Below are 20190 nucleotides of genomic sequence, written 5' to 3'. Positions count from 1 at the left end.
TGTGCCTCCCATTCTCTTTCCATTTGTCTTCCCCAGGTGTCCTCATAATTTACTGTGGAACTAGTGATAATAATTTAAGTAGTTCTTTCTCAGACTTGTTTTGCTTTCAACAAGTGTCATAAGTTAAGTTGTTTTTATTGGCCCCAAATTACTTCTAGTTCTTGGATGCTAAGATTTGATGAAGAAGTATATATTCAGTCTGGGGTAATTTATAAGAAGTTATTTTATTGATTACAGTTAGCCTTAATATATGATATAATAATCATCAATGTTTTTTGAATAGATTTTAATTTTATCTTTTATTGATTTCTAGCCTTTCTGGTTTGGAATCCTAACAGAGTTGAACGTTGAGCAACAGGGGGTTAGCGGCATTGACCCGCTGCGTGGCAGTTGAAAATCCATGTATTTGACTTATGACTGCCCAGAAAGTTAACTGTCAGTAGCCTACTATTGACTGGAAGCTTTACTGATAAACATAAATAGTTGATTAGCACATGTCTTGTATGTTCTGTGTATTATGGATTTTATTTTTATACTTGGGTCAGCTAGAGAAGAAAATGTTATTCAGGAAATCATAGGAGAAAATATATTTACAGTACCTTACTATATCGAAAAAAATCTGGGTATAAGTGGATATAAGTAGACGTGTACAGTTCCAACCTGTGCTGTTTAAGAGTCAACTGTATTTTAAAAAATTGCTTCAACAGTAGGAGTAACTAGCATTTGTAGAGCGCTTCATATTTTACAAAGTTTTTTCATGGTACAGTTTCTTAATTTTACTAAACCTCTTTGAAGTAGGTATTTTTAATCTCGTTAAGCTTAAAAATAAGACTTAGAAGTTAAGAAACTTCACCCAAAACTTGGAGCCAAGTGGCCTCCTTCTAGACTGAACTATTCTATTGTGGAGTCCCAACCATTCTTCTTTGAATTGCTTTAGTTACCTTTTTAAATTTTTTCATGCTTGCTTTCTTGATATATGGCAACAAGTGCTATGGAAAGTATGCAAGGAGGCATAACTTTTTTTGTTTTTAATCCTGCTCAGTGTCTCTTTACTTTGTGTTTTGTGATTATTATTGATATTATTACCATAACATACTACATAAATATAGTCAGTAATTTTTAATCTGTGTGTTTATATACTCTAATATTATACTTTTCTTTTTTAAAAATTTTTAAAAATTTTTATTTATTTTTTAAATTTCTTTTCAGTGTTAGAGAATTCATTGTTTATGCACCACACCCAGTGTTCCATGCAATACTTGCCCTTCATAATACCCACCATCAGGCTCACCCAGCCTCCCACCGCCCCCCCTCCAAAACCCTCAGATTGTTTTTCAGAGTCCACAGTCTTAATATTATACTTTTAACAGCTGAATACTAAATTGTAGTAGGTTATATATAGCTATTGCTCCTCTCAGAGATGAATTTTTAGCTCTTGTGAAGAACTAAGATGTTACTGATGATTTTGGTATCTCTCCTTTTAAAACCTAGAATACTTGTACCAGTGTTTACACAAAGGATAAAGCTGCTAAATGTAAAATCCCAGCCCTAGATCTTCTTATTAAGGTAATTTTATTTTTTCTAAGTACATGTATTTCATATTAAGCATATAACTTAAAAAGCAGAAAATTAAGAGTTTTGAGTGAGAGATGTTGGAGGCTAAGCTTTAGTCACTTTGATGTATGGACAAGATTTTCTGACCATCACCTATTAATACCGTGGTCTTTTGCTCTCAGTCTATTCTGGGTAATAGAGGAAGGATTTTGAGTTGTGAGGGGAATTAAGAGGAAAAATTATTACCCTGACTCTTAAAAACTAAGGCTTCTAAGAGTTGCCAGGATCCACATCATTGTAGCTTTGAGTTCTTTCCTAAACCATACCATGAAAATGGGCCTGTATGTTGTATTTAAGTGCTTCTTGGGTGTTCACTCTCACCTGTTTTATCTTTCAGATGCATCTCTTTTATTGCATCTCTATTTTAGAATTCATTTAGTTTGTTATTCCTTGTCTTAAGTGCCTCGGAGAGAATGGTTCTAATCATATTATTGGTTTCTTGGGAAGGTAAACTTAAGTCTACAGCCTTTTTCCCTTGGTATCCCCTGTCTTCTACCACCTGCCTCAGCCTCCACCTCCCAAATAATCAGGCCAGATAGGAGAGACAAGAGGCCAAGGAAATCTCCTAGAGACACAAGATTCTGGAGCTTTGTTGTATAGAAACAGTGCAGAAGAGGAAGCCTTGTCATTCTTGTTTAGACAATGCTAGTTTGTATTATTTTAGTTACTTCGGATTTTAAGAAGTTCTAGACTCATGGATGAATTTAGAATTGGAGAGTTATTTAGCAAATTCTATGGAGAACTCGCATCGAAAGCAAAAGTACAGGATACAGGTGAGATGCATTCAAATGTTATTTTTAAGTATTTTAACAAATTGACTTTAAAAAATTAGTGTAAAACTTAATGTTTTTCTCTACTAAAGCATTTATATGTTTTACAGATGAATCCTTTTTGCTGAAAACAAACCCAAATGGAAATAGACAAAAACATGTGAATACTTCTGCTTCTGAAAGTTTAATCTTTATGAAATGACTTATTTTATTTTATTTTAAGTAGGCTTCACACCCAGTGTGAATCCATGACCCTGAGATTAAGAGTTGCCAGCTCTACTGACTGAGCCAGCCAGGTGCCCCATGAAATGATTTCTTTAAGTAGAAAGCTCACAAAAAAAAAAGAAAAAGAAAACTCACAACACATATCAAATGTAACTTAGTTTATGATAGTAGATTGGCATAAAATTTATCAGGAAAGATTCTGGTACATAAAACTATGTCTTATTATGAAAATACTTTTGAACTAAATATTCTGTAATTTTGTTGTTCATACATTTTTGTTTATTTAAATATAATTTTTGGCCTTATCTAAAATTTATTTTTCAGTTTTGGAAAAAATATATGAGCTTCTGGGAGTATTAGGTGAAGTTCATCCTAGTGAAATGATAAATAATTCAGAAAAACTGTTCCGGGCTTTTCTGGGTGAACTTAAGACCCAGGTATGGCAAACTGTATGCTCCTGTGCTCCCAAAGATTTGCTTGTGTTTTTTGCCTTTAATGAGAGCTTCTTTAAAACTCTCTCTCTCTCTCTCTCTCTCTCTCTCTCTTTTTTTTTTTTTTAAGATGACATCAGCAATAAGAGAGCCCAAACTGCCTGTTCTGGCAGGGTGTCTGAAGGGCTTGTCTTCACTCATGTGTAACTTCACCAAATCCATGGAAGAAGGTATTGTTTGACTTCAGTTGATTTTCTTCTTAGTTCAAAAACTGTAATTCTAGGGGTGCCTGGATGGCTCAGTGGGTTAAAGCCTCTGCTTTCGGCTCAGATCGTGGTCCCAGAGTCCTGGGATCGAGCCCTGCATTGGGCTCTCTGCTCAGTGGGGAGCCTGCTTCTCCCCTCTCTCTCTCTGCCTGCTTCTCTGCCTACTTGTGATCTCTGTCAAATAAATAAATAAAATCTTAAAAAAAAAACAAACTGTAATTCTAGAATGAATTGCCTATTTATTTTTTTGGACTTTTAAGCCAGTTGTGGAATCACACACAGTTGTGACAAATAATACGGAGAAGTTCCTTTGTCCTTTATCCACTTTCTGCAGTGATGACCTCTATTATAACTAGTACAATAGCATGACCAGGGTATTGACATTGGTAAATCTACCAAGCTTATCCACATTTCACTAGTTTTATGTGTACACCTTTGCATGTATTTCATTCTCTGCAGTTTTATCATGTACAGATTTGTGTATGAACGACCATAGTCAAGATACTAAACAGACCATCACCATAAGCCCTCCAGCTATCCTTTTATAGCCACAGCCACCTTTCTTCCCCACCACAGCCCTCCATCTACCCCAAACCACTTCTTTTTGACTTGTGAGTGTGCTGGAAACTGCAAATATCTGTTGGAGTTGCTGCTTTTGTTTTTTGAGGGATATACCCAGAAGTGGAATCACTGGATTGTATGCTAATTCTGTGTTTAAGTTTTTGCCATGTTGTTTTCCAGAGCAGGTACAACAATTTTATATTCTCACCAACAATGCATAAGGATTCCAGTTACTCCATATTCTTGCCAATACTTGATATTTTCTTGTTTTTGATAATAGCCATCACAATGGGTGTGAAGTGGTATATCATTGTGGTTTTCATTTCATTTTCCTTATGACTAGTGATGTTGAGTGGCTTTTCATGTGCTTATTGGCTATTTACATATTTTCTTTGGAGAAATGTAATTTAAGTTCTTTGCCCAATTTTTAATGGGATCATTTGACTTTGTTTTGAATTGTAGGAGTTCTTTAGGTATTTGGATATCAATTCCTTACCAAATACGTGATGTGTGAGTGTTTTCTCCCGTTTTAAAGTTTGCCTTTATGTCCTTTGATGTGTAAAGGTTTTTTATTTTGATGAAGTCTATTTATCTATTTTTTCTTTTGTTGCCCGTGTTTTTGTCATGTCCATGAAATCATTGCCAAATCACTTTTGAATTGTTTATGTGCCTATGTAAAAACTTACTTGGGGTGTATATTTGTGTTTGTTCTATTTCTCAAGTTCTCTATCCTGTTCCATTGGTCTATGTATATATCCCTCTGCCAACAGCACACTATCTTTTTGACTATAATTATACAGTAAGCATTAATGTCGAGTAAAGCCCTCCTATTTTATTCTTTTTCAAAAGAACTGCTTTTTTTTTTTTTTTAAAGATTTTATTCATTTATTTGTCAGAGAGCGAGCACGCACAAGCAGGGGGAGCGGCAGGCAGAGGGAGAAGCAGGCTCCCCACTGAGTAAGGAGCCTGATGTGGAACTCAGTCCCAGGACCCTGGGATCATGTCCTGAGCCAAAGGCAGACACTTCACCGACTGAACCACCCAGGTGTCCCCAAAAGAACTGCCGTTGAAATAATTTATTTACTTATTTTTTTAAATATTTATTTATTTGGTAGAGAGAGCAAGAGAGAGGGAGCACAACCTGTGGGGGAGGGGGAAAAGGAGAGGCAGAGGGAGAAGCAGACCTCCCCTTGAGCAGGGAGCCTGACTGGGGCTCGATCCCAGGACCCCAGGATCATGACCTGAGCCAAAGGCAGAGGGTTTACTGACTGAGCCACCTAGGTGCCCCATGAAATCATTTAAGTGCTATCCTTTTCCATGTATATTCTAGAATAAGTTTGTGTCTTCAAAACACTTTCCTTGAATTTTGATAGTCCGTGCATTACACCTGTATATTAATCAGGAGAGAACCGACATCTTTGCTATGCTAAATTTTCCAATCCATAAATACAATTTATCTCTCCATTTATTTAGGTTTATTTATTTGTTCTTTGATTTCTTCCATCAACATTTTGTAATTCTTAGGATACAGATTCTTGCCTATGAATTTTAAAGTTTGTTTAATATGCTTTTCTTTATAGTTACAATGTTTCCTTGTAATATCTCAAAATTAAAGTTTTAGAGGATAGTCTAGCTAGGATGGCATTGTATGCATTATGAAATTCATTTCTTTTTAAAAGGCAATGAAAACTTTTAACCCTAAAAGATTCTTTAAATGGCAAAAAATCCTCTATTTGCTATTTCTTACCATTTCTATTCAAGTAATTGCCAAATTTTTCTACTTCCTGTGTTTGCTTTAGTTAAGTTGAAACTTATGAAATACCAATATCCAGTATTTTTATATTCCAACATCCATTGTTTTTTTTTTTTTTTTTAAAGATTTTATATATGTATTTGACAGAGATCACAAGTAGGCAGGGAGGCGGGCAGAGAGAGAGAGAAGTAGGCTCCCGCCGAGCAGAGAGCCTGATGCGAGGCTCGATCCCAGGACTCTGGGATCATGACCTGAGCTGAAGGCAGAGGCTATAACCCACTGAGCCACCCGGGTGCCCATCCAATGATTTTTGACCTACAAAAACAGCAGTTTCATGTTTCAACCTAATATTTTTACTCATCCCTCTATTGCTTACCAAGGATGTTGTAGTAGCTCTCTGTGATTTCTCGTCTCTTGTTTTCTCTCTCATCTGTCCTATATTCTGTAACCAGCTTCCCATTTCATCAGGTTCTTGCTCACAGAACACCCATTTGAAACTTTAATGATTTCTCTTAGATCACTTCCTCTGGCTTCTGTGTTCTGTTACAGTACTTCCTACGATGTATTTTTAATTTAGCGGGTTTTATGTTTATTTCTGTCACTTGCACCTGCTTGCAGGTGATGTTGTTGATTTGTCTTTGTATTTGCATTTGGTATTAATTGATATTCAGTGAACACGTATAGTCTAAGAAAAATAACAGCACTTTTTGCTCATTTACCATGTGCTAAAGACTATTCTAGAATAGTTGCAAGGCAAATTCCAGTAATAGCTCTCTAAGATTATCTAAACACAGATAATAATATCTGTGTTTCTAGATTAGGAAACTAGAACTAAGACATTACTTGCCCAAAGTCACAAAACTGATGTGGTAGCAGAGTAATGGCTCCTAGTGATGTCCTCATTCTAATCCCCTGAACCCTATGGAAAAGGAACACAGCCCTGCTGACACCCCCCCCCTTTTTTTTTTAACATATAATGTATTATTTGTTTCAGGGGTACGGGTCCATGATCCATCAGTCTTACACAATTCACAACGCTCACCATAGCACATACCCTCCTCAATGTCCCATCACCCAGCCACCCTATCCCTCCCACTGCTCTCCACTCCAGCAACCCTTAGTTTCCTGAGATTAAGAGTGTCTTATGGTTTGTCTCCCTCTCTGGTTTCATCCCATTTCATTTCTTCCCCTTCTTCCCCTATGATCCTTTCTCAAATTCCACGTATCGGTGAGATCATATGATAACTGTCACCCTGATTTTACCTCAGTGAGACCCATTTCAGATTTCTCATCTCCAGAACGTTATAGTAACAAATTTATATTTTTTAAGCCACCCACTTTGTGATAGTTACAACAGCAGTAGTAAATTATATAACCAAAAAGTGGAAAAACTTTTTGATAGTTTTCCTGTCATCCCATAATCCTGTGACATCAAGCACTAAAAACTAATACTAATGTTTTCATTCATACAGTATGTGTTTCTTGGGTGCCCTCTATCTAAAGAATGATGAATTAGGTGTTAGATTCATTGATCAGAATCATCAGATTCCTACCGTCATGAACTCAGTTTAGTAGAGGAAACACAATAAATAGATGAACAAGGTATTACAGATTTCAGGGTTCAATGATGCAAACAGGTTGGGTACAGTGAAAGGAATATCAGAGTGTGGAGAGGGTAGAGAATATATGAGGGTAGAGAATATATGTAGCTTCCTGGTTCTTTGTGAGGAGGCAACAAGAACCTAAGGAGGCCTGCAGGATGGCAAGGAGACAGCTGGGAAGGAGCTCAGAAGAGCATGCTAGGTAAAGGGACCAGTAAGTACCCAGGCCTCAAGCCTAGCCAGCACACAGTGGTCAGAAGGGTTCAAGAGAACTGGCGTGTCTAGAGCACAGTGGCACACAGAGAGTGCCTAGGGAGAGATTGCGCAGGATATGGGGTCAGTGTGTGAGGGCATTCCAAGCTGGAGTTTTATTCCTAATGGAATGAGAAACCGTCTTTTTTCTCTAATGAATAGGTTTGGGCTAGTTGATGTTCTGCAGGGGTCTACCTGACTGCTATTGGATGTAAGATTTGTTTTGGTATAGATTGAGAAACTTTGCTCTTGAGTGTGGTGCAGTGGTGTTTAAGTTGGGTGGGGCAGGTTTCAGGCAAAACCTGGCTTTTGTTTTGGACATGTTTAGCCATAGATTCTGTAGAATATCTCAGCTTAGATGTTAAGGGTACAGTTGTATATGTGAGACTGGATCTTGCAGGAGAAATTAGACTTTAAGATACAAGTTTGGAAGTTTTCAGCATAGAGGTAATATGTGAAACTGTGAGTGTGAGCAAGTTTAGCTGGGGAGCAGGTGCAGAGAGAGGGGCAAGGATGTAATGTGCTTTGCTCTGGGTAGAGTCTCAGTGCAAAGCCACCAGAGTGGCCCCAACTACAGTGTGGGTCCACGAAGGTTCATTTGAGTGTTAGAAGACAAGGTGGACAGAGCAGATTAAGGGTTTAGTAGGGCGAAGACAAGGTGGAACGGAAGGGAGGAAGTGGAGGCTATCTGCAGAAAACCCTTTAGAGAAATCTTAACTGAGGAGACTAAAGACATGTATAGCTGAAGGGAGACAAAGTGATAAGAGAGGGTTTTCAGAAGTAAATACCAGAATCTGTACACTTATGTTCCTAGCAATATTATCTATAATAGTTAAAAGGGAGTAATAACCTAAGTGTCCATCAGCAGTTGAATGGATAAACAAGTTAGTATATCATTCAACAGAATATTACTCAGCCTTAAAAAAGGAAGGAAATACTGTCCTATGCTACAACATGTGGATTAGAGGACATTATGCTAAGTGTGGCAAGCCAGTCACAAAGGTATAAATACTGAATGAGGTAGCAGCAACAGGGAATTTTATAGGTTCAGAAAGTAGAATCAAGGTTGCCAGGGGCTGGGGGTCAGGAGAATTCATGTTTAATGGGTACAGCCTTTCTGTAGGGGATGATGAAAATGTTTTGGGTAGAGATAATGGTGGTGAGTACACAACAATGTAAATGTATTTAACCCCACCGAACTGTACACTTACTTACACATGGTTAACATGGTAAATACTATTACATATTTTACCACAATAAAAAAGTAAATACAAGAGCATGCTTGTCGAGATGGTCCACTAGAAAGCAGAGATGGACATAACAGACAGTGGGAGGCAGAATCTGGGAAAGGTCACGGAGGCAGTGTCCATTCCCACTACTGAGAGCTCAGGCCCTTACATTCCTGCACCTCACTGTGTTCACCTGAGTCCACCCATTCTAAACCAACTGTGTGCTGGCAGGTACCTCATTCCCTTGAGTCTGTACACCTGTGTCTACATGGTCACTTTCTATTAGTATTAGAATGACCTTTTTTTTAAAAATTTGTTCCCATTCTTTTAGGCCCAGCTCAATGCTGCCGTTGTCTTTAAAGCCTGTCTTGAATACTAATAGCCAAAAGAAATATCTCCTTATATTAGATACAAGGAGCTTTTAAGTTAGCTCTTTTATGGCATTATTCTACAGACATGCTGACCTCTGACCCCTTTTCCCTCTATCTTCTTTCCCAGTTGGGCTCTGTTTTTAAATATATCAGTCCTTTAGATTAAAGTAAACAATTTTTGAGCCTCTGCTGTTTGCAAGTCACTGTTAACAAGGGTAGAGAACTTAGTGATGAGTAAAGCTTGATTTCTGGACAGCTGCAGTGAATACTGGTGGGAGACAGTTAAATAATTGTGATGTCTGTCAGGTCAGGATAAGAGTCTTGGGATATACTTACATAGCGGTTTTATCTTTAGGTGACAAGTTCACTAAGGTCAAAGATCATATTTTATTCATGTTTGTAATTTGGTGTACTATGTGCTAAATAAAAGCCTGGCAGCGTAAGGATAATGATCATGTGCTTGGCCTTATATAATCCTCCATACAATTCTCAAAGAGGCTATATAGTGTCCCTTTTTATAGATAAGAAAATTGAAGCCCTGAGAGATTACCTAATAGAACTTGTAAGTGATGAGGTGGAATTGAAACTCATGTCCTTGTTACACATTCTCTTCTTACTTTACTATGGTAATAACTGCAGCAGTCATAGCTTGCAACTCATCAGCTGAAATGAATGATAGAAGATGTGATTCCTGCATTTGAGCTGTATGAAATAAAGCTGTGAGGTTTGTCAGATGATACTGTTGGGATTTGTAATGGAGGCTTCTTTTTGTTTTTTTCCCAGATCCCCAGACTTCAAGGGAAATTTTTGATTTTGCACTAAAGGCAATTCGTCCCCAGGTGGGATTATTATTACTCTAATTCTTTCATTGCTGAGACTTGAAATTGTTGAACATTGATGGTAATTTTTTTTTTTTTTTAAATAGATTGATCTGAAGAGATATGCGGTACCCTTAGGTAAGATTGTATATTTAACAAGATGGAATATTTCAGAATTTTAAATTAATGTCTTGAGTAAACTTTTGCTTAAACTGTGAGTGAGCATATGCATGATAATGTCTCTGATGTTTCATGTACAGTTACTTACAGGGAGGCTCTTGGAGACTTTCTTTTTAGAGTGCAAACTGGTTAGATGGTCACACTTAGAATACATGATTTAAAAAAAAAATTACTTTAGAGCATCTTTTATGGGATCCAGAGTGTTTGATACTGACTTTATCTAAATAAACCCTGATCTTACTCCCGAACTTTGTTTTGGGGGACATTGGCCTATTGATTTAATTATTAATAATCGCGCCTCAGATAAACCTCATTGGCTACAATACTACCACTGCGCAAAGCTTGGCCTATTGATTCAAATGAAGGTTGGTGGTGTTAGAACTCTGATCAAGATCCCTGAGTTGTTATAGTATAATGGTAGTGGATCTTCATGAACAGTTTTAGTTTTTATATATACTTAAAGCTTTCTTAGTTTTTTATTTTGCTTTCTGTTGTTCTATTTTAAATATCATGGTTTTTGCAATTTCAGCTGGCTTATGCTTATTTACCCTGCATGCATCTCAGTTTAGCACCTGCCTTCTGGACAACTACGTTTCTTTATTTGAAGTATTGTCAAAATGGTGTAGCCATACAAATGTAGAATTGAAAAAAGCTGCACATTCAGCTCTGGAATCTTTTCTGAAACAGGTATTCAACTTCTATTTAAAAGTATTTTTTCCATGCAAAAAATTAAATTTCAGTTTTGTGCATGCACATTTGAAAAATGAATAGAGGTTGATCTATTAGCTTCTGTAGTACTTAAATTAAAAAGCTTGATTATTAATCAGCCACATGGGTGGCATCAGGACTGAAAGAAAGGTAGGAGGATATCAGATCTGATCATAGCCACAGAGCCAAGACTGAGGGAGTCTAACGGGCATGAGATAAGGCAGTGATGAGGTAGAAGGAAGGAAGGCTGGGGAGTCAGGGATTTTGGAGCCAGGTGCAGCCACTTGGGGGTAGGAAACATTTCCTGAGAGGTGAGGGCCCGCTGTCATATTAAGATGTTTGTGTTCCACCTTACTTCAAGAAAAAGAAGAATCCATTTGCCCTTGTGTATTTTCCATCTAGTTAGGATGTGATTGTAGAATTGAGAATGCTAGAGGGAATGTACTTGTGGGTCTGAGCATTCAAAGGTATCTAGAAATACCTGCTGTTTAGGCCAGGTGTTACGGAGTTATGCTGGTTGAGTTGTTTTTGTTGGAAAACTCTTCAAGATTCACCAAAAGTTTGTGGCAGTTAAATGGAGTTAAATTTACAAACTATTCCATGAAGACCTATCTGAACTGTGGCACAGACAGTATCCCATTGCAGGGATATACACAGAATGTTTATAGACATTTGGATTGTTTCCAACTTGGGGCTATTTTAATTAAAATAGTTAAGAACATTGTGATGAAGTGTGTTTGTGGACATATGCTTTCACTTCTCTTGGGTAAAAGCCTAGAAGTGTAATTTCTGGGTCATATGGTAGAAATATATTAAACTATAAGAAACTGCTGAACTCTTTTCAAGCTGGTTGCACCAGTTTAATTCCCACTAGCATTGCATGGGAGTTTCTGTCAGCCCATATCCTCATCAACACAAGGTATTGTTGGTCTTTTTAATTTTCTCTCTCTCATGGGTGTATGATGTTACCTTACTGTGGTTATAATTTGAATTTCCATGGTGACTGTTGATAATGATCTCTTTTCCTATATTTAGTAGCCTTCTTATATTTTGTGAGGTATTCATTCAGATATTTTGCTTATTTTAAAATTAGGTTGTATGTCTTTTTATAAATGAGTTGTGAGGGTTCTCTACATCATTGGGATACAAGTCTTTTTCTAAAAATATTGCAAATAATTTCTCTTCTATGGCATTTTTGAAAAACAGATATTTTCTTAGCAGCATCTTTGAAAGAGCAGTTGTTTTAAAGTTTAAGTCCAGTTTACCAGTTTTCCAACCTGTTTTCCTTTCCATGTCCTAAGAAATTTTTGCCTATCTCATGGTCATAGAGATTTTCTCCTAGTTTTCTTCAAGAAGTCTTAGAGTTACAGTTTTATAGTCTGTAGTCCATTTTGAATTGGTTTTTGTGTACAATATAAAGTAAGGGTTGGAAGTTGATTTTTCCCTCCTTATTTTAGCCGTGAAGCATCATTTGTCGAAAAGACTCTTCTTTCCCCAGTGACTTACCTCTGTATCTTTTTCAAAAAAGCAATTGATAGGTTTATTTGGTGGGACTCTCTATTTTGTTCCATTCATCTGTCCTTACATCAGTACCTCAAGGTCTTGGCTATTCTAGCTTTATGTTAAGTGTTGAAATTAAGTGGTGGATGTCTTCCAGCTTCTTTCTTTTCCAATATTATTTTGACTATTGTATGTAAATTTAAAAATTGTTTCTGAGGGAAAGAAATTTTTCATAGATTTCTATAAAGTTCTTATAAACATTGTAGGATAGCAGCATAGAATTCAAAAAAATGCAGAAGGGTACAAAGAAGACTGTAAAATCTTCTGAAATCCTACCATTAAGGAAAAAAAAAGAATCACCATTTTAGTAGCATTGCTCCTATACCTCCCCCTCTCTTTCTCTGTTCCTTACTCTCTCCTTCTTTCTCTCCCACCTTACCTCCTTTCATTTCATTTCTTCTCAAGGAATATTCATAATTTCTGTGACTTTATGATTTTTCCGTTGTGTTGGATATGTTTTCCTTATAGTGCATTGAGAGCTGCATGATTAATTTGTAATGGCAACATAACTGACAAAATTATATTTAAGTCATATTTATATTTGTCCTCTGCTGTTGGATAATTCTTTCCAACTTTTTGCTACTATATTGCAGAGAACAATTTGATAATAATGTATAAAAAGAATGTTTGCTGAAAAGATAATAATCAAAATTAGAAACTATAAATTATAAACATTATAGTATATTCATAAAGTGAAAAACTATTCTGTGATTAAGTAAGTTGGTGGTGTTTCCTAACATCTTGAGGAACATGTTCCTGATATACTTGTGAAGAAGGAAATTTTGAGGCAGTATGTATGATAACCCCATTCTTCTAAAATAAATGGGGTTTCATGCAGGCTTAGGGTGTGTATATTGGGAGGTTGACTGTGAAAGGTGGATACCTTTTTTCTGCCTTTGATAATTATCTAGATTCTTTCCTTACTTGTCTTTGTGGACAGTCTTTATGCTGAAATTAGGAATGATTTTTTTGAACGTTTGTATTAGTTCTTACATTTAGGTTACTGTCACAGTATGGTAGATAGAGATCAACTTGCTTCTCAGAGTACTTTTTTCCCTTGCCTCACCTCATTCAAGCTTTACAATTTGTAGCTTACTTTTTTGAAAGATGAGATGTTTGTGTTTCTTTCTGATTGTAAGTCCTGAGCTCTGTTTTGTGTGTTGCTCTACTGAGACATTGAGTCTTTTAATTCTAAACTCGCTAGCCGCTGGGACTACACAACTCTACACCATGCTATGAGTTACAGAAAAGCTCTAACTATGCTTTCTGCTTCATCGGGGAGCCTAAATTCAAAACCTGGTTTTTGTGCATGTCTTCCTGCATTGGCATGGTCTCTTTCAGTGCCTTTCTCTAGGAAAAATACATCACATGTAATAAGGAGAGTGTCTTTTCTCAACTTGATGAATACTAAGTAAATTGAAACGTAATTCTTTATCAATAAAAGTGATTGTGTAGAATTATAACAACGCATTGATAATATCTAATTAAATAATTCTAGCCTTTTTACATTTTAATAGATTCCTTTGTTTTGCTATTAAATATTTCTAAAAACTAAATATTATGCAATTGCAGATTTCTTTTATGGTGGCAAAAGATGCGGAAATGCATAAGAGTAAGCTACAGTACTTTATGGAGCAATTCTATGGAATCATCAGGAACATGGATTCAAACAGCAAAGATTTATCCATTGCAATTCGTGGATATGGACTTTTTGCAGGAGTATGGCTCATTGATTTATTCTTTTTAGTTTCATTTTGAGTGTTTAAAGGAATATAATTTATTGCATTTTTGAATAGCCTCTCACACTTGTGACAATATTGTTGTTACTTGCTTTGTTGTTAACTTGTTTATTTAATCCCAGCTATGTACTAGGATTCTGTATACATACTATCTCAAATTTTCATAACTCGCCTACAGGCTTTTAGGACTATTGTTCCAGTTTACAAATGAGGAAACTGAGACAGAGAGAAATTAGGTAATTGTCAAAGGACACTCAGTTAATAATTGACAGAGCCAAGATGTAAATTCAAGCCTGAAGACTTGAAACACCATGTTTTTTCTACTGTGCTATGCCATCCTTTATTTATGAAGTAAAATTATAGTTGGTGTCACTCAGTGTTTTAGAAAGAGATGTTCTTATGACAGAAGTGTATTTAAGAATATGGATGGGGTGCCTGGGTGGCTCAGTCAGTTGAGTGTCTGACCCTTGATTTCCGCTTAGGTCATGATCTCAGGGTTGTGAGATGGAACCCCATGTTAGGCTCTGTGCTAGGTGTGGAACCTGCCCAAGATTCTCTTTCTCCCTCTCCCCCCTTCTCTGTCACTCCTCCTCCTCTCTAAAAAACCAAAATAAGCATAAAAAAAGAATATTGATAATAACTATAGATATTTCCCTCTTAGTGGATCTCTGCGGCTTCTACCTTACAGAATAAATTACTTGCTACCTCTCTACAAGAGCTACCCATCAGTGTCTACTCCCTTTTTCCAGGGAGGAGAGTCCCTGTTCCCAGCTTTCTACTCACTACTGATTCCATTTCTGATCATTTCCTCATTTGCTTCCAAATAACCCTCCCTCCTCTTGCTCTTTTTAATCTTCATCTTCATTTGTCTCTGTTGGCTCCTTTGAATATATATAGGGCAGAAGAACCAGTATGTGAGAAGGCTCAAAGGTAAATGAGAACATGGAATTTTCAACTTTATACACTATGGTCTAAACAACTTCAGCTTGTTCACTGTAGTTAGAGTATGTTCACAGTAGCTGGAGCATGATAGACAAAAAGGGAGAGGACTCTAAAAAGATTAACTAGTCAGGTGCTCAGGGAAGCTAGCTTAGATCGAAGGTCCAAAGAAGCCTTTGAAAAATCTGAAGCTGGTAATAGCATTATCAAATTTGTGAGTTACAAAGATTGCTTTGGGTGTAGTGTGTAGGATAGTGTAGTAGCATATTCTAGCTTTGAGTTCTCAGTTTCCCCCTCTAGGTGACCAGCCTCATGGAGCATAGACTGCATCTCATTTGTCTTTGATAGCTACCATCTAAGCAATATCTAGTATAGTTGACCGTCAATAGATTTTTTTTTGTATGTAAATGCATATTTAGAATATAATTACAGATTATTATTATTTTTTTTAAAGATTTTATTTATTTATTTCACAGAGAGAGATCACAAGTAGGCAGAGAGGCAGGCAGAGAGAGAGATAGAGGAGGAAGCGGGTTCTCTGGGAGCAGAGAGCCCGATGCGGGACTCGATCCCAGGACCCTGAGATCATGACCCGAGCCGAAGGCAGAGGCTTAACCCACTGAGCCACCCAGGCGCCCCAATTACAGATTATTTTTAAAAGCATCTTTATGAAATGTATTTTATAACTTTCATCTCCATTAAAAAGCTTAATTATTCAGCTTATAATCACATGACTTAACATGACACCTTGAATGCCATTATTTTGACATGGATAACATTGATAAAGACCTTTGTTTACCTTTCTGAAAGCCTTGCAAGGTTGTAAATGCAAAAGATGTTGACTTCATGTACGTAGAGCTCATTCAGCGCTGCAAGCAGCTGTTCCTCACCCAGATAGACACTATTGATGACCACGTTTACCACATGCCAAGTTTCCTCCAATCTATTGCAAGTGTCTTGCTTTACCTTGATACAGTAAGTGAAATTATTCATTAAACTGAGCACAGTTTTAGCTATTTAATCTCAGTTCTTTAGATAATTTCATGGAGTCATATGAATTGTATGTATTTGGTACAGACACCACTGTGATCAAGGTGACATTTTTAATTAGTACTTTGTGTTAATAGAATTATTGTCAGGAAACTTGACTTCTTGTTATTCAAAGCAGGAAAAGTTATTTGTTACTCGTTTTATCTTTAAGAGATTAAGATTACTGCTTAGGATAGAATTTCACCTTAAGTATCATTCACACAGCTTTACTCTAATTTTTTTAGGCAGTCGCAGTAAGTGTTCAGCTTATTTGTAGATCATATATAAGCCAGGTTTTTTATTTATCTAATATGTGTCCACTTGAGTTGTAATTACTTTGGATATTTGTGTTATTCATATATTTTTTATTCCCTCCTCTAACTTGTAGTTTGCTCTCCATTTCTGATAGGTTCCTGAGGTGTATACTCCAGTTCTGGAACATCTCATGGTGGTACAGATAGACAGTTTCCCACAGTATAGTCCAAAAATGCAGTCAGTGTGTTGTAAAGCCATAGTGAAAGTCTTCCTAGCCTTAGGGGGAAAAGGACCAGTTCTCTGGAATTGCATCAGTACCGTGGGTAAGTTTGGATCTCACCCTTGTTTTTATGATGGTGAAAGACAAATACTTAACATGTTGTTTGATATAGATATCTTTCATATCTTTTGATGCCTCTTGGAAAACTCATGTTTTGGTGGATCAAAACCTCCTTTTTCCATCTCTTTTTTTCTTCCTTTTGCTTCTGAATCTTAATAGTCCAAAATTTTAAACTAAAGATAATAACAAAGGAAAATAAAATTAAGAGATATAGTTACATTCAGTGAAATAATGGTTTACTTTTTGTTGTTTCCTTTATTTTTGTTTTCATTTTCTTTTTTCAGTGCATCAGGGTTTAATCCGAATATGTTCTAAGCCAGTGATCCTTCAAAAGGTAAACTCTTAATCTAATGTTTTGGTATTTAGTCTTTTGTCACTGGAAGTTAGAAGTGATACTGGGGTTTTTAGTCCATGAATATACAAAAATGTTCTTTTAGTTATTAGCCATCCCTCACATTTTGAGAAATGTAGAACATAATGCCAGGTAAATAAACTTCTCTTAAGTTGTGGAACATCCTTAAATGTAACTTTACTATTATTTTTACATTTTTATAAGAAGGGAATGTTTTCTGTCTTGAAACTCTGAGGCAAAATGCTTAGGTGTGTCATGGAAGGCATATCTTAGTTATTTGAAGTTATAGGAACTAGGATGAGGTGGAAGATTGACCTGAGCAGGAAACTGAGATAAATGACTCATAACACATTCCTTGGGTATTGTTGTGACATATTTGTTCTTGCATCACTATTTTAGTCCCTGTTAGAAAAATTATGATTTCTTTTTCAGGTTGCTTATTATCCTTTCCTGCTATACTATCTTCCTCGAATTACAGTCTCCTACTAGTGGGTGTTTTAGCTTAGAAGACTCTGAAAATCAGAACTTTCTGGCAGCTGTGCTTATTTTGTGAATCCACTAGTAAATATTGGCATGTTGTCTTCCTGCCTAGGGTGTTGAGTCTGAATCTGAAGACTATCGTGCATCAGGGGAAGTTAGAACTGGCAAGTGGAAAATGCCCACATATAAAGACTATTTGGATCTTTTTAGAAGTCTCCTGAGTTGTGACCAGATGATGGTAAAAATGACTATTTTAAAGTTCCTCTAATTAGTCTCTATAGTCTTACCCTTAAACCTTTTTTTTTAAAGATTTTATTTATTTATTTGACAGACAGAGATCACAAGTAGGCAGAGAGAGAGAGAGGAGGAAGCAGGCTCCCTGCTGAGCAGAGAGCCGGTTGTGGGACTCGATCCCAGGACCCTGGGATCATGACCTGAGCCGAAGGCAGAGGCTTTAACCCACTGAGCCACCCAGGCGCCCACTCTTAAACCTTTCTTATTTTAGAATTAAATTTTACTAACTTTTCCATTGTTTTTTAAAAAGTAATTTGAGTAATAAACTGAAATGGTATAAGTTAAGAGCAAAACCATAGAACTCACGTAAACGTAGTAATTGCCTTAGCTGAGTCCTCATTTCATCCGTGAGTAACCAGTGTAATATGTTTTATGCTAAGTTATTCTTCCTAAGAGATCCAGCCTCTTAGGTAACAAAAGTATAACAGTATTGTCACCATGGAAGAACTATTCTCTTTTTATATATTAAAGATGAAGATTAAAAAGAGCTGAATCTCACTGATTCAGTAAGTGTGAAGAAGATTGGCGCACAGTTATTTACATTATTTGTGATTAGAATAATGCCTCCTGCTTACTGCTTCTGGTAGATATTTCTCTGATGTCAACTTTAAGCCTGGTTCTGCCTAGGAAAAACAATTTCTGTCCATAAATGATTTCTATCCTGTGAAAAATCTTAGGAGTTTTTAGTTGTTTTCGTACGGAGGTAAAATAGTATAGTAGTGTTAATAATTTTACCTACTATATTTCTTACGTGTGACGTCAGATATTCCTATATTTTGAGGCCAAATTCCATAAAATTTGACTGAGTAAAGGCAGAGTAATTGGCCTATATTTTTGAAATAGAATAGTTTCACTTTTATAGAAGTGATAAATTATACATTTAAGTCCATTCTGGGGATAGGTGTATATTTATTCACGTGCATGTATGCTTACATGTGTATATATATGTGCATGCATGCAAATTTTTGTGTGTGTATATATATAAATGTATATGCATGTGTATTTCTACAAACATAAGTACATTATATATGTGTGTGTATAGTATACAAATGTGTTTTTACACACACACACACATTAAGTGAGATAAATGTTTTGACAAGGTTTGACCTAAATCTCATTTGCTACTCTCTACTTAGTAAGTATCTGTTACATGCCTGGGTAGGTCATATCTGACTGAAATGATTTTGTCCTAATTTAGCAAAGTGTCTACATTTTGTAGCTTGAAAACTTCCAGGTAAATCTTCTGTAGTTACTAAATATGCATATACACATATGCATTGTAATGCTTATACTGATACTTTTTTTGCATAAAATTTTGAAGTTTATTATTTTTCTTTAAAGGATTCTCTTTTAGCAGATGAAGCATTTTTCTTTGTGAATTCCTCCCTTCAAAATCTGAATCATTTGCTATATGATGAATTTGTCAAATCAGTTTTGAAGATTATTGAGAAATTGGATCTTACACTAGAGAAACAGAATGCTGGGGGACACGAGGTTAGAAGTTTTTGTTAATAATAATTTTGCATCATTTTTATACCAGCTTCTCTTTGTATGAAAGCATCCGGGGAAAATGCCACATTTGTAGAGTAGCGGCATTCATGTGTGTCATTGATACTTTGCTATTTGAATAGCAAACTAACTTTTCCATTGTTTTTTAAAAAGTAATTTGAGTAATAAACTGAAATGGTATAAGTTAAGAGCATGGTATAAGTTAAGTTTGCTATTTGAATAGCAAAGTGTGTAGAAAATGTTATCCCTAGATTTGGTCAAAAAGTAATTCATATGTTTAATATTTTAAAACCACTTATTTTTTAAAAAGTTATTTACTAGACTTGTTACTCATTTCTTAGCAATGGTAAAGAGTCAGATCTTACTTTATGTAAAGGTGACTTTTTGCAGTAGGATAGGGAAACCTGTGATTCCTCTTGTTTATAGCTAAGGAAACTCCAAAGCCTGGGTGCAGAGTAGTAAATGTATTCTTGAGATAGTAGAATATAGGCAATAGGCAGGAAAGGAAGAGTACACCTTCCTTTTTTTTCTGTACCCAGATTTCTTGGCCTGGATGGAAGGTAAGTCATGGTCTAAGGTTGCCAGCTAGAAGCTGCTCTGCTCTTATCTGAGGACAAGTTTTAGTAAAACACTATGGTAATGACAGTAGTGTTGAAGGGCTTGAGTTCTAGTGGAAAACATCTAATTTGCTTTTTAGCCCCGTAGTTTTTTTTCTTAGATTAGATTATGCTTGTTAGTACATGTGTACTTCCATTGCAATACTGTGAAGTTAGACAAGAGATCATGGGGTGGATATGCAGAGGATAAATAAAGGAAGCAGTAAAAGGCCGTTTTTCACATTGAATGTGTTGGATTCGTTTTGTTCTATTTTTTTATGTTGGTTGTTGGGAACACTAGTGTGTCTTTTATTGCTT

General features: G+C 36.2%; 1 protein-coding gene and 1 pseudogene across 7 annotated transcripts in view; one reads left to right on the top strand and one right to left on the bottom strand.

Moving 5' to 3' along the window:
- PRKDC (protein kinase, DNA-activated, catalytic subunit) overlaps window positions 1-20190 on the top strand; it is a 229284-nt gene that overhangs the window by 2476 nt on the left and 206618 nt on the right. For 5 of the 7 annotated variants that reach the window (XM_032841194.1, XM_032841195.1, XM_032841196.1 and 2 more), the window contains exons 4-16: window positions 1492-1566; window positions 2279-2387; window positions 2934-3046; window positions 3171-3270; window positions 9857-9912; window positions 9999-10029; window positions 10601-10758; window positions 13912-14058; window positions 15828-15992; window positions 16456-16624; window positions 16926-16975; window positions 17586-17711; window positions 19109-19261. In XM_032841194.1, coding sequence (XP_032697085.1) covers window positions 1492-1566; window positions 2279-2387; window positions 2934-3046; window positions 3171-3270; window positions 9857-9912; window positions 9999-10029; window positions 10601-10758; window positions 13912-14058; window positions 15828-15992; window positions 16456-16624; window positions 16926-16975; window positions 17586-17711; window positions 19109-19261 — 1452 coding nt within the window. Of the gene's footprint in view, window positions 1-1491; window positions 1567-2278; window positions 2388-2933; window positions 3047-3170; window positions 3271-9856; window positions 9913-9998; window positions 10030-10600; window positions 10759-13911; window positions 14059-15827; window positions 15993-16455; window positions 16625-16925; window positions 16976-17585; window positions 17712-19108; window positions 19262-20190 lie in introns of those variants that run through there. The other 2 variants (XM_032841197.1, XM_032841198.1) reach the window with 2 other exon arrangements.
- LOC116857265 lies at window positions 10288-10414 on the bottom strand (annotated as a pseudogene).

The sequence above is a fragment of the Lontra canadensis genome, unplaced genomic scaffold, assembly GCF_010015895.1.
Source record: "Lontra canadensis isolate GAN:19392208 unplaced genomic scaffold, GSC_riverotter_1.0 scaffold121, whole genome shotgun sequence".
In the NCBI taxonomy this organism is placed as follows: Eukaryota; Metazoa; Chordata; class Mammalia; order Carnivora; family Mustelidae; genus Lontra; species Lontra canadensis.
Note: the sequence above shows the minus strand (reverse complement) of the source record. Positions and strands in the feature narration are given on the sequence as shown.